General features: G+C 32.1%; 1 protein-coding gene across 1 annotated transcript in view; it reads left to right on the forward strand.

The window, feature by feature from the left end:
* Positions 1-1,281: 1,281 nt before the first annotated feature.
* The window catches only part of LOC106462025 (DNA damage-binding protein 1-like), a 49,262-nt gene continuing 34,895 nt past the window's right edge, over positions 1,282-15,648 (forward strand). Inside the window, exons 1-8 of the mRNA XM_013921896.2 lie at positions 1,282-1,430; positions 3,172-3,320; positions 6,113-6,229; positions 7,879-8,024; positions 8,144-8,334; positions 8,542-8,639; positions 10,182-10,340; positions 12,609-12,809. Of these exons, the coding sequence (XP_013777350.1) occupies positions 1,370-1,430; positions 3,172-3,320; positions 6,113-6,229; positions 7,879-8,024; positions 8,144-8,334; positions 8,542-8,639; positions 10,182-10,340; positions 12,609-12,809 (1,122 nt within the window). The 5' untranslated portion in view covers positions 1,282-1,369. The remainder of the gene's footprint in view (positions 1,431-3,171; positions 3,321-6,112; positions 6,230-7,878; positions 8,025-8,143; positions 8,335-8,541; positions 8,640-10,181; positions 10,341-12,608; positions 12,810-15,648) is intronic.

Raw genomic sequence — 15,648 nt, forward strand, 5'->3', positions numbered from 1 at the left:
CAAAGTACATGATAGTTCTAGAAACGTTGCGTCACGGTGGTCATGTGACTCGCTGACGCAACAATACTAATGTCATGTGACAAGTATAATTAATTATAAACATAATGTAAAATTAATAATCACCTAAAATCATTCTAGAACAATCAGTAGAATAAACAAAATAAAGAAAAATTATTCTCAAAACCTACTGTAAAAACTGTATTTTGAAAGAAAAAAAAAGGCTAGATTTAGTCTTTGTAGTAGAAGTTAATTGATTTAAATTCAATAAAACCTGTCATTCAGTTTAAAAATAACTTTCGTTTCAATAAAATTTACAATGTTAATATGAATTATAATGTTAGACAATTTGTTGTTGTTTTGACGTTTCGTTATTTTAGTCGTGCAAACCTACTCAATGGACTATCTGCACTAAAATTTTCCTAAGGTTTTTTTTTTAACTGCACAATTAAAAAACACGAGTAAAACATTTATTTAACAACTCTGGGATGGAATTTTATAATCATAAATATGTTTTTGTAAGTATTTATCTACTTGAACTTACTTATATAGGTGAATTTTGAACTGCACAAATATTTTTACAGGTACACAATTTGTGATCAACTGCACACTCGGAAAACCCCGGATCTCTGTTCTGTCTTTTTCTTTGAACCGAACCTAGGGTCCCCCGGTGGGACAGCGGTGAAGTCTTCGGATTTAAAACGCTAAAATCAAGGGTTCGATACCCCTCGGTGTACACAGCAGATATCCCGATGTGTTTTGCTATAAGAAAACACACACACACACACACACGGAACATTGTAAGTCTTTAAACCTACCGCAGGCCCACCAGGGTACACGTTAGATAAATATATTACTCGTTGTTGATGGTTTGGATAATATGGACTTAATGGTGATTTCGGTCAACAAATGAACTTGTAGACTTCAGATATTTGCTTTGAAATATCGTCTTATTAACTTTATAGTGTATTTTTATACAAATTTTTACCCAATTTAATCCTGAAGAAAAAAGTGTGCTTTCGGAAAGCGCTCTAGTTATTATTCGTTTTTTGTTTATGTATTATTATATTTTCCTTAGAGAAACAAAAAGTCAGCTGAAATAATATCTTAAGTTTGATAAATTATTTAAGATATCGCTTTTGACTGCACAAGTTTTCAAAATAAATCCGCATAGCGCCTTAAGTATTTTGTTGTTTCGTTTTATATGAATAACTTAATATACGGTTTTGGTGTTTTTTGAACTTCATACAAGATCATTCTGTGAAACAGAAACTAGAATAGGTTGGAAACTTCCATGCGGTTAATAACCGGTTGGAAAGCTGCAGAGGCTCATCTTGTAAACATAATTTATGAACAAATTTAAACTAACGGGATGTCGTATATATATGCTGTGACAGCTCACAAACCTACCGCTGTAACTGCGTGTGCTACAGGTAGTTATAGTTTGTATTTGATTGTTTTTATTGTTTGGATTATAAGTGCTACTTCTGATCTTCGCGCCAAATGAACGTTAGGCTTGTCCACCTTTGAAGTTAACACAATTTAGGTTCAAAGTTTAATTTAAGAAGTTATCTACAGTCCATAAAAACACCAGAGCAAAATTTTTTATCATGTTATTTTGGTTTGATTAAAGAATTCATTTTTAATTGACACAGTTTATTATGTATTGATATGTTATCTATATCTGTTCATATTATTAAATTGCTATAATATCACCTCTTACTTTTTATTTTCTTCCATAGATAATAAGTTAAAGAGATCTTAACCTATCTCTGTAACAGTGTAAGGAAACCTCGTCCTTGGAATCATTCTAGTATCCTTCCTCTGAACATTTTAAAAATAAATCGATGTCCTTTCTTAGATAAAGAGACCAAAAGGCAAAACTGTACAAAGTATTCCAAGTGAAGCCTATCTAGTGATTTGTATAGATATAATTACCTTTTTTGACTTATCAATATGTCTACAAAAATGCATCTTAAAATTCTATTAGATTTAATACTAGCAATGGAGCATTGCTTCAGTAGCTTGATTGACTTTTAGTTTTAGTAGTTTTACACCAATAGTCCAATAAGTAAAGACTTTTTCAGTCACACTATTGAGTGTAGGTTACTGTGTATTAAATGTGATTTTCACTTACTTTAATTTAAGGTCATTTCCCAAATATATGTCAAACTTATCAATTGATCCAAGTTGCGCTGTAATATATCAACTTTCTCAATATAGCTAGAAACACCTAAGTGTTTAATGTAATCAGTAAACTACTAATTTACTAATTATGTCCATATCAATATCATCAATGTAAGAACGAAAAAGCAAAGGCCCAAGCATTTACCTCTGAGACACTTCACCAGTAACATGGGTCCAGTTTGATTGGACATTTTTTAATGACAACTTCTTATTTGTACCATCCAACCACTCTACTATTAAATTAACTAATTTTTCTTCAATCCATGTTGATGAGATTTCCATAACTATTGTTTTGTGTAGCAACTTATCAAAAGGTTCTGAAAATCTAAGTACATGAAGTCCACAACTTTTTCTTTATCCAGATATTTATAAGCATTTTTGAAAACAATACATCACTAAGACCAAATGTCCCCGTGGTAAATCCATATTGGCTTTCATTTATGATGTCATATTTCACTGAATAATTTTGTAAATCTTATAAGATTATAATTCTTCTCACTAACTGCTCAGTAACTTCCAGGGCAATTCTCTGTTCCTGTTCAAAATAGGAGTAATATAAACAACAGACAAATTCTCAGGCAGGTGCCTACCATCTGTTGACCTTCCAAAAATGAAAGAACCACATATCTGATCTCTGACTTCATTTAAAACCCTGGAAAAAGCCTGTTCGGCCCTGGTGCTTATGTGTTTTTGAAGTTTTCGATCTTTCTACTTACTTCCAAGGAATTAATGTATATGTAACCTTATTTGAGACAAGCATATGTCAACTGTTTTGACAGATGACAGTCCCAGTAAAACTCCAACTTGATGCTGCCCTCAGAGCAGATCATGCTGGACATTATGCTGGCTTGGTTTTACTGAGTTGGCAAAGAAATGTGAAGATGATGATAATATAAAAAAAGCAGTCTGTCTAATTTATTGAAGGAGTTTTGGATAATGATTTATTCCAACTTTTTTTATGCAAGTATTTTTGTTCCCCATTTTTAGGAAATTTTACATCACCAGATGACTTAAACCTCATTCTTGCCAAAAATACTAGACTAGAAATCTACAATGTTACACCAGAAGGGCTGCGACCAGTCAAGGAAGTCGGCATTTACGGCAAGATTACTATCATGAAATTCTTTAGACCTCCAGTGAGTAATTTTTGTAAAGTTTGTTTTAATTTGATGTTGATAAGATTGTAACTAAGACTGTATAAAGCAGTGTTTCTCAACCAATGGGTTGTGGCCCACTAGTGGGCTGCAAAGCAATTTGATGAGGGCATAAAAGTAGATGGCAGTATTTAAAAAAAATTGCAAAACAGCAAAAATATAATGCAAACTACATAATACCTCACAACATACTAACTATAAGTGATTGTCACACACATTAACTGAGCATAGTAACTATGAAACAGCATTGCTATATGTTTTATACTTCTATAATTTTCTGCAATGGATTGTGTTACTGAAAAGGTTGAGGAATGCTGGTATAAAGTTTTTGAGTAAGTGAAAACAGAGGCTTCACAACAGATTTAAGAATGCAGAATGAACAATAAATTTTTAATTTAAACTTTTTGATGAGGATGGCGCTTAAAGCTGACATGTAAATAGAACACAGTTGTTGACATTTGTCAACATGACCCCTTGTCTGTTTGGCTAAAATATATCATGTCATTTGGTTTTGTAATACCAAATTGAAAATAAATGTTTTGGGAAGTCCTTAATGTGGTTTTATTTGAAAACTAATTACATTTCTTGCCAGTAATCATGAAGATTCTGACTGCAAAAAATGTTTTGGGCATTTAAAAATGGCCTCCACATCACAGATTAGAATATTCAGAGCTAATATAACAAGAAATACCATAATGAATGACAGTGATGGTGTGTACCTACCAAGCTCCGATACTGATAGCAGTGATGAGTCTGCTAATGAGTAACAGGCAGATGTTCTCAGAAACTAGGGATCTCTATGACCACGTATCCAATGTCATGTGCAAGGAAAAGGATGATGAGTTAAGAGTTCAGCCACTCTCTCCTTCAACCACCCAGCAGTATGGTGAAATATCTCCCAGTGCCTTAGACAGAGGAAGAGCTGGCCAGCCAGCACTATATTCCTTATCTCAGGACCAGCTGCAGCAAGCACCTGCAGCTGTACTACAGCCCATTCAAGTCCAACAATAATCTGTAGTTGATGATTAGCAGGGTTATGATGACTTTGATCGATTTGAAAATGACTGGTTACTGGAGCATAACTGTCAACATGGTATGCTTGTGGATACTACAAACTTTCAACTTGTATATCTTTTGCATTTTTTGTTTTTTTCAGATGAAGCTTTTCAACATATTTCTCAAGGGATGAACATATATGCCCAATAGTTTTTTGACCATCCTGTTGACATTGCACCCAAGTCTTATTTTCACAAATCGGTTGATACAAACATATATGAACTAAAAGTTTATGTACCAATGCAGATTGCAATGTAACTATGCCAAAAGAATGAACTTGAAGAATATTGAGGAATCTCTTGGCCCACCTTCACTCCATTCCATGAAGTAATGTTGAGAGGAGATTTGAGCTAATAACTTCCTTTCTCTATTTTATGGACAGTGGTCTTGACATACCAAAATGGGTCAGCCTGAATTTGATCCTCTGAAAAATACAACCTCTTTTTGGATATCTTGCACCCTCAATTAAGCACTGGATTTAGCTCAAGTAAACTCTGTCTCATGATGAAAGTATCATCAAATTCAAAGGCCGTGTATCTTTTAGGCAGTATTCGCCATCAGAACCCACATATTGCAGAATAAAACATTATCCCTTATGTGGTAGAAAATCTGACTATTGTTTTATAATGTACTATTTATTGTGTTAAAGGGACTCTTGTCCTTGAGATGGGTTTTCTGTGACTGATTCTATTTGTTTATAAATGCTGGAGGAATGTGAACACAGTGGTGCAGTAACGTACGCTGCTACTTATTTTCTTGATTGTCTGAAGATTTTGTGATATCATCTTGCATAGTTTTTCTGTAATTGCTTTTCAGTATGTAAGATAGTGTTTTTTCATCTTTGTGTAAAATATATTTAGCACTGTGACATTAGTATTAAATTTTTATTCAGTGCTGAATGGGTTAATAAAATTGAAAGGAGAAGAAAAGAACTAAATCGGTAAATGTTAAAGGCTTACATTTGGACACAATAGTTTTGTAAATTAGAGATAACTACCAATGAGCAGTCTGTTGTAGAAAAAACGTACCAAAATGTTTTATTTTTTTCAAAAGCTTGGGAAACTGTCAGTCCAGAAATCTCATAAAAAAAAAAAAAACTGTTGTGCACATTTTGGTACTTGGAAAAACCACTCTATTAGAGATCCCAGAATTTCTAGTGAAATTTTGTGTATTATTATCTTTTGATTTTTGTGATACTAGTCCTTAAACTGTGCTTCAATGCCATAAAAATAATAAATTATATATATGTATATTTATATATCAAACCAATAGTATGTAAAAGTTCTATTCAAATTATAATAGTGTTTAAAATGTCGATCTGAATGTAAAATATAAAATTCATTTTGTTTGCAGCATATGTTATACTCTTCTAATAGATAGTAACTAACACAATTTTTAATTATGTAATCTAACTATAGAAAGTGTAGCACATCATTTTGTGGTGTCAGCAGTGTTATTGTTGTTAGAAATGTTTTTATTGTGAGAAGATTATTTAATGCTGTATTTTGATTGTTTGAATTTTTCCTTCAATTCATTTGATATTTAATAACAATAAAAATGGTAATCAGGTTCAGAGAATAAGTTTTCTTGAATGTTGTAAATACATTGTTTTGTACCAGAATTAAGAATTGCTTTATTGATTGAACTATGATATTTTTACATAGATTTTTGTTTGTGATAGTTACCATATGAACAATTTGTTATTTAAATTTTTCAAGGGAGAGAAGAAAGACTTGCTGTTTTTATTGACATACAAATACAATGCCGCTATTTTGGAATGTATTGGAAGTGGAGACACCATTGAAATCATCACAAAAGCACATGGGAATGTAGCTGTAAGTATTGTGCTAAAAGATTGAGCAAATGGCAATTAATACACAAATATTTATGGCATTTATAAGATTTAAAATTAAGCAATTGTAAATTATTTGTAGAAGCTCTGGCGTGTTAAATAGTGGTTCTTGGGTATTTTCATGTGTTTAGTACAACTTGTTTAGTTTATGTCTTGAAATAAGTCGGATCTCTAACAAAGGCAAACATAATGTGCTCTAATTAGTTATTTTCAATGCTGAATTGGTAATTCTTCATAATCATCACATTTGGCATCATTTAATAAAACCTTTCCTTCCTATACGTTGTGTAATCAATCTTTTGTGACTAGAGTCACATAAATGCTGAGGAATCAGTGTAGTTTGTAGATAGATCAATTAAGTCATCCTATGTGACTTGACTGCAGTAGTAATTTTTGCTATTTCTGTTAAATTAAACTTACTGTTTAGAATTTCTTAGTGGTTTCTACACATACATGATATTGTGATTATTGCTAGAATTTTTAAAAGGATAGACACAAAGCTTTATAAAAGCAATGTTCATATGAGACATTATGGAAAGTGTTTATAGATGCTTCATCTCAGTTTCATGAATTATTTTTGGGTCACACTGTTACATAGGTTAATACTAAGTGCAGAAGAATGTTGTATAAAATTTTTTTGTCATTGTTCAGTCTTTTCAGTAGCTTTGTGCCTGTCATTTAACTCTGTGTATATGGGCTCAGTCAATTTCATCGGCCATGTAACCACCATGTACCTATGGAATTATAGATTCTATAACTCTGAATATACGTAGTGTTTCTTGAATTTGGTAAGCTTTTAGTAAAAGTTACAAGTGTTGTACACAAAAATTCTGATTTTTAGTAAATTATTTTTAATAAATACCTGTCTGAATTTACAAAACCTGTATTGAGTCAATCTAAATGAAGGGTGACTTACATGATAAGAATACAAATACTTTCCATTTTATAGTTTCATATTTCACCTGCATAATTTCTGAAACGTACTAACTGAATATCAGAAGTTGTTTTTAGTAAAACTGTATATTTCTGTCTCTTATTTTCTTTACATTAATGCTAACTCTAGCAAAATCATCAATGTACAATGAAATTAAATCAAAAATACTTTTTTTTCCTCAAATGACTGCAGATTTCAAGTATGCATTTTTAAAACACACAAAATATATCAAGCACTAGAATAAAATGTCCCAAAAAGTACTGTAATATGTCTGGCTTTTTAAGGAAGCTTTAAATGGTTTAAAAAATTCCTTTATTACTTGGAGCAAAGACTTTACTCAATACATAAAAAGCTTTTATGGCAAACTGCCACAGTTCTGAACACCAAAACAAATAAACATGGTACATTGGATTTTGTTCTTTCTGGTTGTTAAAAATATGTCCATTAACTATGTACCATATAGGCTAGAAACCAACCTATAGGTCTTTTTCTTTTTTTTTTTCGTGAGTGAAATACAAATTTGTCACTAAGGTATAGTGAAGATGAAACTTAACAGTTTGAATGAAATTTTTGTGGCTTATATCTTAAACTTTTTAACCCCGAATATTTGAAACCCATTATCTTTATGTAAGTTAGTTTTATACATTTAATATGTATGTCATTTAAATGATTTTTGCTTATCTTATCATTAATTAAAGGACACCATTGCTCGACCTTCAGAGACTGGTAGTATTGGAATTATTGACCCTCAATGCAGAGTCATTGGTCTGAGACTGTATGATGGACTTTTTAAAGTCATTCCTTTGGAGAAAGAAAACAGGGAATTAAAAGCTTTCAACATTAGGTATGTAATTATTAATAGAATTAAAAAAAGATAATGTTATCTACAAGAACTTTTATATTTGTTATACGTTCAATGTATGCGTAAATGTGATATTTATCAGCTCTTATTTAATTTTGTAGAATGAGTGATCTTGTTGTCCAAGACATTGAATTTCTGCATGGTTGCCTAACTCCTACGATAGCCCTCATCCATCAAGATCCCCAAGGACGACATGTAAAAACTTATGAAATCTCTTTGCGAGATAAGGAATTTAACAAAGGACCATGGAGACAAGACAATGTTGAGAGTGAAGCTGCAATCATAATTGCAGGTATATTTTTAGAATATAATTTTCTCTACTTCACTTGACAGTAATAATATCTTTTTTTGGGGGGGGGGGGAGTGTTGTGAAAGTCATAAGCCACTAGTAAATGTGGTGATAAATAAAAAATTTGACAGTATACTTCACTAATACTTGATTTTTTAAGTTTTTTTGTAAACAGTGAAAATTAAGTCATAATTTGAATATTTTCTGCAGTGCCTGAACCATATTGTGGAGCTCTAATTATTGGTCAAGAATCGATTACCTACCATAATGGTGATAAGTATATTGCTATTGCTCCACCTATCATAAAAGTAAGTAGTTTATATAAAGTTTGCATCAATAAGAAAGTAGTAATAGATTTTAGGTCATAGTGTTTGGTCTGAAATATATATTTTCATGTGCAAAACACTAATTTTATGCCATATAATGAAAATATCTATATGATATTAGGATAACGGAATAAACTATTGTCTGTGTTTTATCCTTCATTAAAATTAAATTAAACAGATAGTGAATATGTGTTTCCACACATGTCTACTTGTAGGTGCTATGTCTATGGCAGGTGCTGGTAAGAGTTTTAGTGCAATATTGTTGTTTTCAATTTAAACAATAGTAATAATAACAACAAATCAAAAATGTAATATCTGATACAATATCTTACCTCTGTTCACAAAATAGCTTTTCTCAATTAGTACTGCCCTCTGTCGACACACATTTTCAATGCTTGCCACTAGCCTTCCACGTCCTGTTTTTGCATATCCACATGTAAATGATTATGCAGCAGCTCTCCACCAATAGGAGAACAGCACAACCCCTATTGTAACCAGCACTCATTAATCACTTCGAGAGTGGTCAGAAAATTTGTGCCGATTGAGTGCAGTGCTAGTTGAGAAAAGCTATTTTGTGAGAGGAGGTACATGTTTATCGGAAGTACATTTTCAGTTGAGGAAAATGTGGAAAAATCAAAGTATTCAAAGAAAAGACAAAAAATCAATTGAAATATGTATTTATCATGATATACGTGTCAAATGATGAATAACCAACATTTTTTGTAGTACTCTTTGAAGCATGGATTCAAACAAAGTCCAGGTGATTCTGGACATGCTTCTCAGTTATAAATTGAATCTTTGCATTTTCTCTTTTCACCGTATAATGTTCATCTTTTTTCTTATTGTTTTACTGCTTGGACCAATTTTGCACTTTATTGGCAAATGTTTAACATCTTTAGGTTTTGGCGATTTACTTGCAACTGGAGGTGGTCAAAGCTCCTTTATTACTGCTAGATGAAATTCATACAATGTCATTTTATTCCAACTAGAGGTGGTAAAAACTCTTTTATTACTGGCAGATGAAATTCATACAATGTCATTTTGTTCCCAGAATACTGATTATACAAATAAAAGGAATTTAGCAGAGTCATTCGTAATATATGAGTACAAATTTTGTAACACCACCTTATGGTTTTCTCAAGCAAGGATGATACAATAACATTTGATCTTGTCTGTTATTTCCATTTATATATATACCCATATAAGTTTATTTTGAAGGTTAGCAGAATATGCTATATGTTATATATAAATTATATCTTTCTGTATTTCCAGTAGTTTCCTGTCAGAACTTCAGAAACAGTAACATTTGTGTAAAGACTTGATTTATATAAACAAATTAAGTGACATTAGATTTAATATTAATGTTTGTAGGGGAGAAATTATTTCCATCATTTGAATGTTTTAATATATGAAATGCATGTCATGTGATCTTACTTTTAGTTTGAATATTTGGTACATAGCATAAGGGGTTTAATTTATTTATTTTGGTCATCCAAATGTAAAAAATAACATTTTTCTTTGCAGCAAAGTACTATAGTTTGTTATGGAAAGGTGGATTCCAATGGTTCTAGGTGTTTGCTAGGGGATATGGCTGGAAGGCTCTTTGTACTGCTGCTGGAGAGGGAAGAAAGAATGGATGGGACAATGCTAGTGAAAGATCTGAAGCTAGAACTGCTTGGAGAGGTAATGTTTTTTTTAGTTTTATTATTTGTAACAAATAAGTTCATTCAAGCATGAAGTGCGGTTGGAAAACAAAAAGTTTATTTTTTATGTTATTGGAAAGGTGATAAGTACTTACTTTGATCATGCAGTAGCCTAAAACATATAGCAAAAAAATAAAAATATAAAAATAATGTAATATGTTGTTAAAACAATTAAAATCACATACTGAATTGTTAATATATGTTAGTTTCATAATTCTCAATGTGTTATTTCAGTAATCAAAAGTCAGAGTTTGTTAGGTGAGATGGTGATTAAGCTGATTTCTTAACAGATTGTCTACAATATAATCTGTATTTAAAATGAGGCATAACTCATAAGTCTGCCTAGTCCTTACCGTGAGAGAAATAAATTAGAGACTCTCAAATTGAAATAACAAAACATATATTAAACTAGTAACAAGATATCCATCTAATTAAATTGACCAGATTTTCACTTTTAACATGGATTTCTGCTTATCATAAAAGTTACTATAACAAATAAAATGTTACTTACAACTCGGTGGTGATGATCTTGTAACCTGTTGTTGTGAGGTTTTAATGGATTAAAACATATTTATTAGAGTTAATACCACTTTATAAGGATGCTGAAGTACTTGGACTTCTGATAGTAGCTGACTATCGATTTATTGTTATCAATTTAAGTAATGTAAATCATAATTTGGTGAGATCAAGCATACTGTGCAATTACTTTGATCTATTTACTTCAGTATGGGATTGATGGTACATGAGTCAATTTGATTTTCTCTTTTAAATAGTTTACACTAATGGGGTATCTGCAAGAAATCACATAGTTTTCATGGGCCTTTTTTGTCACTGATTGTTTATGTTTACACCACTTAGTATAAGTGATGTTTTGAATTACAAGTCAGTATTTTAATCCCCAGTTCTTGAGATTCTATACTAAGTAAACCTTGTTCAAGGAGATTGCAGCAAGTACTTAGTATAAGCATACATGTCTGTATTAATCGATACATTCATACCATTGGGCTTATGATTGACAGAATTAGAGAGGTGGTTAAATATTAGTTCTGCATTACTAGTGTTGTCATCAGTGAGGGTTCTGTTTTACGATGATGTTGTTTGTGCATGATTTGTACATTTATTCAGTTGTATCATACCCAGTGCTACATTGGTTACACTCTGACAACTAACACTGATATTTTTAAATAAGGTAAATTATTTCTAAATACCTTCTGTTCCACATTTCATCTTGTTTTATAGACATTTTATAAATTTCTTCATTTAAGTTTTTGCCTATATTAGATAAATGACAGTACACTTGATAGAGCCAATAGAGATTTAAAATTCCTTCTTCATTTTTGTCATCTGTTTTTGAACTTGAACTTAAAGTGAGACTCTCATACAAAAATGAATCAGTCAGAACTAAGAGAAATAAAAGCAGGAACTTGAAGAAAATATCCTATATAGTGAGACTTGTTGCCAAGAAAATGACACATGCTCCCTTAGAATATGATTTTGTATGAAAAATTAGTAAATTACCTTTGAAGTTTCTAAAACACCTGATAATTTTTATGGCTAGTCAGATGAAATTGTCATTTATGTACATAAGTAACAACTCTCTTATAGGGTAATACCACTTTATAAGGATTCTGAAGTACTTGGACTTCATCTGATGGTAGCTGACTATCGATCTCTTGTTATCAATTTAAATAATGTAAATCGTAATCATGTTTGATTGAAAAAAAAGATTTTAAAAGGTTTAAGCCTACGAATTATTAGATTAAATGTACCAATAACAAATAAAATCTATCATTATTTCATGAAGAACTTAATACAAAAAAATATTCCACATTAGAAAAAAAAAGAAATCTAAATAATCACAGGCTTTAGCTACAGCAAGTTTACTTGATAGATTTCTGGCACAGTGTAGATTGTTATTTTTGGTAATAATTACTTATATCTTTTGTAATTTGTAACCCTTTAGTTTAACATTTAACCAGTTCAGTAGTTTTTAATTTTCTAAAATAACAGTAAGACAAAACATTTTTTTTTTCGTGTGTTGTTGTTTTTATTGTAGTAAGATCACTGTCTAATTTTGTTTGGATGTGTGTTGGTTGTTAACATTGATTAAAACATTTTCTATCACAGAATAACAATTCCTGAGTGTTTGACTTACCCTGGCAATAGTGTATGTGGGATGGTCTCTGTATGATTTGGTCTGGGTGTGTATGGTAATTGTTAACATTGATTAAAACATTCTCTGTTACAGATAACAATTCCTGAGTGTTTGACTTACCTTGACAATAGTGTAGTGTATGTTGGATCTCGTCTTGGGGACTCACAACTTGTCAAACTGAACGTGGAAGCCAATGAACAAGGTTCTTATTTAGAAGTAATGGAATCCTTCACAAACCTAGGACCACTAGTAGATATGTGTGTGGTTGATCTGGAACGTCAAGGTCAAGGTCAGGTAAGGCTTTAAATTTGTCTTTATTTGGATTATCGCTATGTATGAGTCAATGTCATTGTTGTGGATTTTTGAATAGATGTCACGTTTGATAGGTCACTTTTTATTATTGTTGAACCATGCATTTTTTTGATGTATGCTATTTGAAGAAAAGTTATCTTTAGACTATCAATCTTGATCCTTCCTCTTTCAAGAAAAGCTATCTTTAGATGTCACTTATGATTAAACATCTTGGAGTACTCCTCTTTACTCTACCCCTTTTAAGAGAAACTTTGTAACTCTTGGTGTTGGAATCTTGGCATGTTCCACTTGATCCTACTTCTTTCAAAAGAAGCCTTGTTTAAGTTTAAATCTTGGTGTCAGCATCTTGAAGTCCTTGTCTTATTTATTCCACTTTCAAGTAGCAATGAGCACAATTTGTGAGAATCATTATCATCAACAAAAGAATTACTCCAAAATTATCATCATCTTTATGTACATTGCAAGAAAGTGTGAAATAATTTTACCTTTTTAGCTATATTAAAGTGAAACATTTTGTAACCTGTACCCAAAATCTATTTTAACCTTTGCAGGAATGTCGAGAGCCAGCATGGGCCCTGGGGCAAACATCCTTGCCGGACCCTCTTTCTCTCTCTCTCTTATTTAACATTTACAAGAATTTATTAAAAAGAAGATCCTAAATTAGGACAGCAATGAGCTCATAAACCAGACAAAATCATAGCAGCAGTTATTTTTACCTCACAGTATAAGTGTAAAAACTTTAATAAAGTAACAACAAATATCTATTAAATCTATAAAGTAACAAATACATATTAATTATTACTCAAATTGTTATTTCAGTCATTCTTAATGTATCAAGCATCTATATGCAGGTTTCATTCACCCTGGCCCCTGTGGGTGTCGGTTCTCAATGACCAGGTTTTGGATTTAGAGTAGAACTAATCAACATGTATTACAAATGTATATATATTCCTCCCTCATTTATACTCCATCAGTGCTTTGGGAGGTAATTGCGGATTGTTACAGTTTCTTTCCCTCCCACTTTCCCTAAGTGTTTCTTATTCTGAGGATATTAATGCGCTTGGGGTGGTTCTGATCAATATCACTTTTGAAGGAGATGATTTACATTACGTAGACATCTTTTCGATACTAGATGTCGGGTTCTCAGATTAATCTATCAATTTATCATATTCACATGTGCCCCGTTCATGAATCAGGGGAGTTCTAGATTCCGGTGAAGATGGTATGGTTATCTTTCCTACCCCTGCCAGATGGCTGGGTTTTGTTTTGTAGTTGACTAACTGCTGGTATGATCCTCTTTCCTACCCCCACATGGATGTTGGTACCTAGTGGCCAGGTCTTGGATTGTAGTTGACTTACCAATGGTATGATTCTCATCCTACTCCTGTGTGGATGTTGGTTCCCAATGGGATGGGTTTAGGATGTAGTTGACTTGCTGTGTATGGTCCATTGCACCCCTACATTGCACTCTACACCTAGGGACACACCCTTTTCATTTGACCCAATTTTATAATTTCTGAGATTAAGTTTCATGAATATTACATAGTTCGGATCACTTTCTGCCCATAGTTCTCTCCCAATTGTATATATGCTCCTCTGTTTTCTACCCATACATGCGACATCTTTGTACAATAAGCAAAGACTATACTTGGTTCAGAAGTGGTGGGGTTCCCCATGTCAGATCTTAGAATCTGACTGTCTCATCTTAGGGAGTGTCCTATTCAATGTGGGATTCTGGCTATTTATGTGTGAAGAGGTAATGTACCATATCAGAAGTTATAATTTTCCAACACTGAAAATGTATTTTCAATAGGTACTTACCTCCTCTCGCACATCCCACCCTTCCACCCCACTGAAAACCAGGGCTTCCATCTTTTGACAAAACTTGAAGTGATAGTTCTGTAGAATTGAATAGAGGGAGTCACAAGCATCATTAAGTATGTCACACTCTTATTGGAGGGTTGACACATGATGATTTGCATGAGAGATGCATTGGAATTGGTCACTTCCAATAGAGGGGAGATAGAAAAAATGTTTTTTGCATAAAGAGGGCAGTACTTAACTAGAATAGCTGTTTATGTGAGTGGATGTAAGTACATATCAGAAATACCAGTTTAGGAAAATTATAACTTTTGTTATTCCATGTGTTATTTCGATGAGGAAAATTGCATTGCATTTGTTTTAAGCAGAGGAGAATGACTATAATGCATTGTTGGTAAAAAATATTTGGGTTTTGATGTAATGGATGGATCCAGCACAATAGAGTGCTCAAGTTCGCTGAGTAGCCGCAGGTAATTTTCCAATGTATGCCATCGTTCCTTGTCATTTTGCTGGGTGCAAGAAAAGACTGTTATTTGTTATTTCTATAAGAAGTGTCAAAGGGGGGATATTCAGTTGAAATTAATTTATTTGACATGGTACAATAAAATCATGCATGAATATAATACAACATGAAATATATGTATACACTCAAATATGTTCCTCTCTCTATGCGTATATTCCCCGTTAATGCTCCTTCTTTTAAACATTTCTTTCAATCAGTTGATGGAGGAAGTCAATGTTATTTGTGAAATTCTTTCAGAAAAAGAAACATTCTTGTTCTTAAGTTAGTTTGTTTTTCTCAGATTGACTGTTCAGCACATGCCAAAACTGACTGATTGATATTGATATGAAATTTTAGGAGGTACAAAAAATGTATTTCACGTAATGTATTCTTTAAAACAAGCATTTTAATATATATATTTCTATGATTAACTGTTCAGAAGATAAGGCATGACAGACATACATTTGGGTTATATATATATATATATATATATATATA

This window comes from Limulus polyphemus, unplaced genomic scaffold (genome assembly GCF_000517525.1).
Source record: "Limulus polyphemus unplaced genomic scaffold, Limulus_polyphemus-2.1.2 Scaffold1076, whole genome shotgun sequence".
NCBI lineage: Eukaryota > Metazoa > Arthropoda > Merostomata > Xiphosura > Limulidae > Limulus > Limulus polyphemus.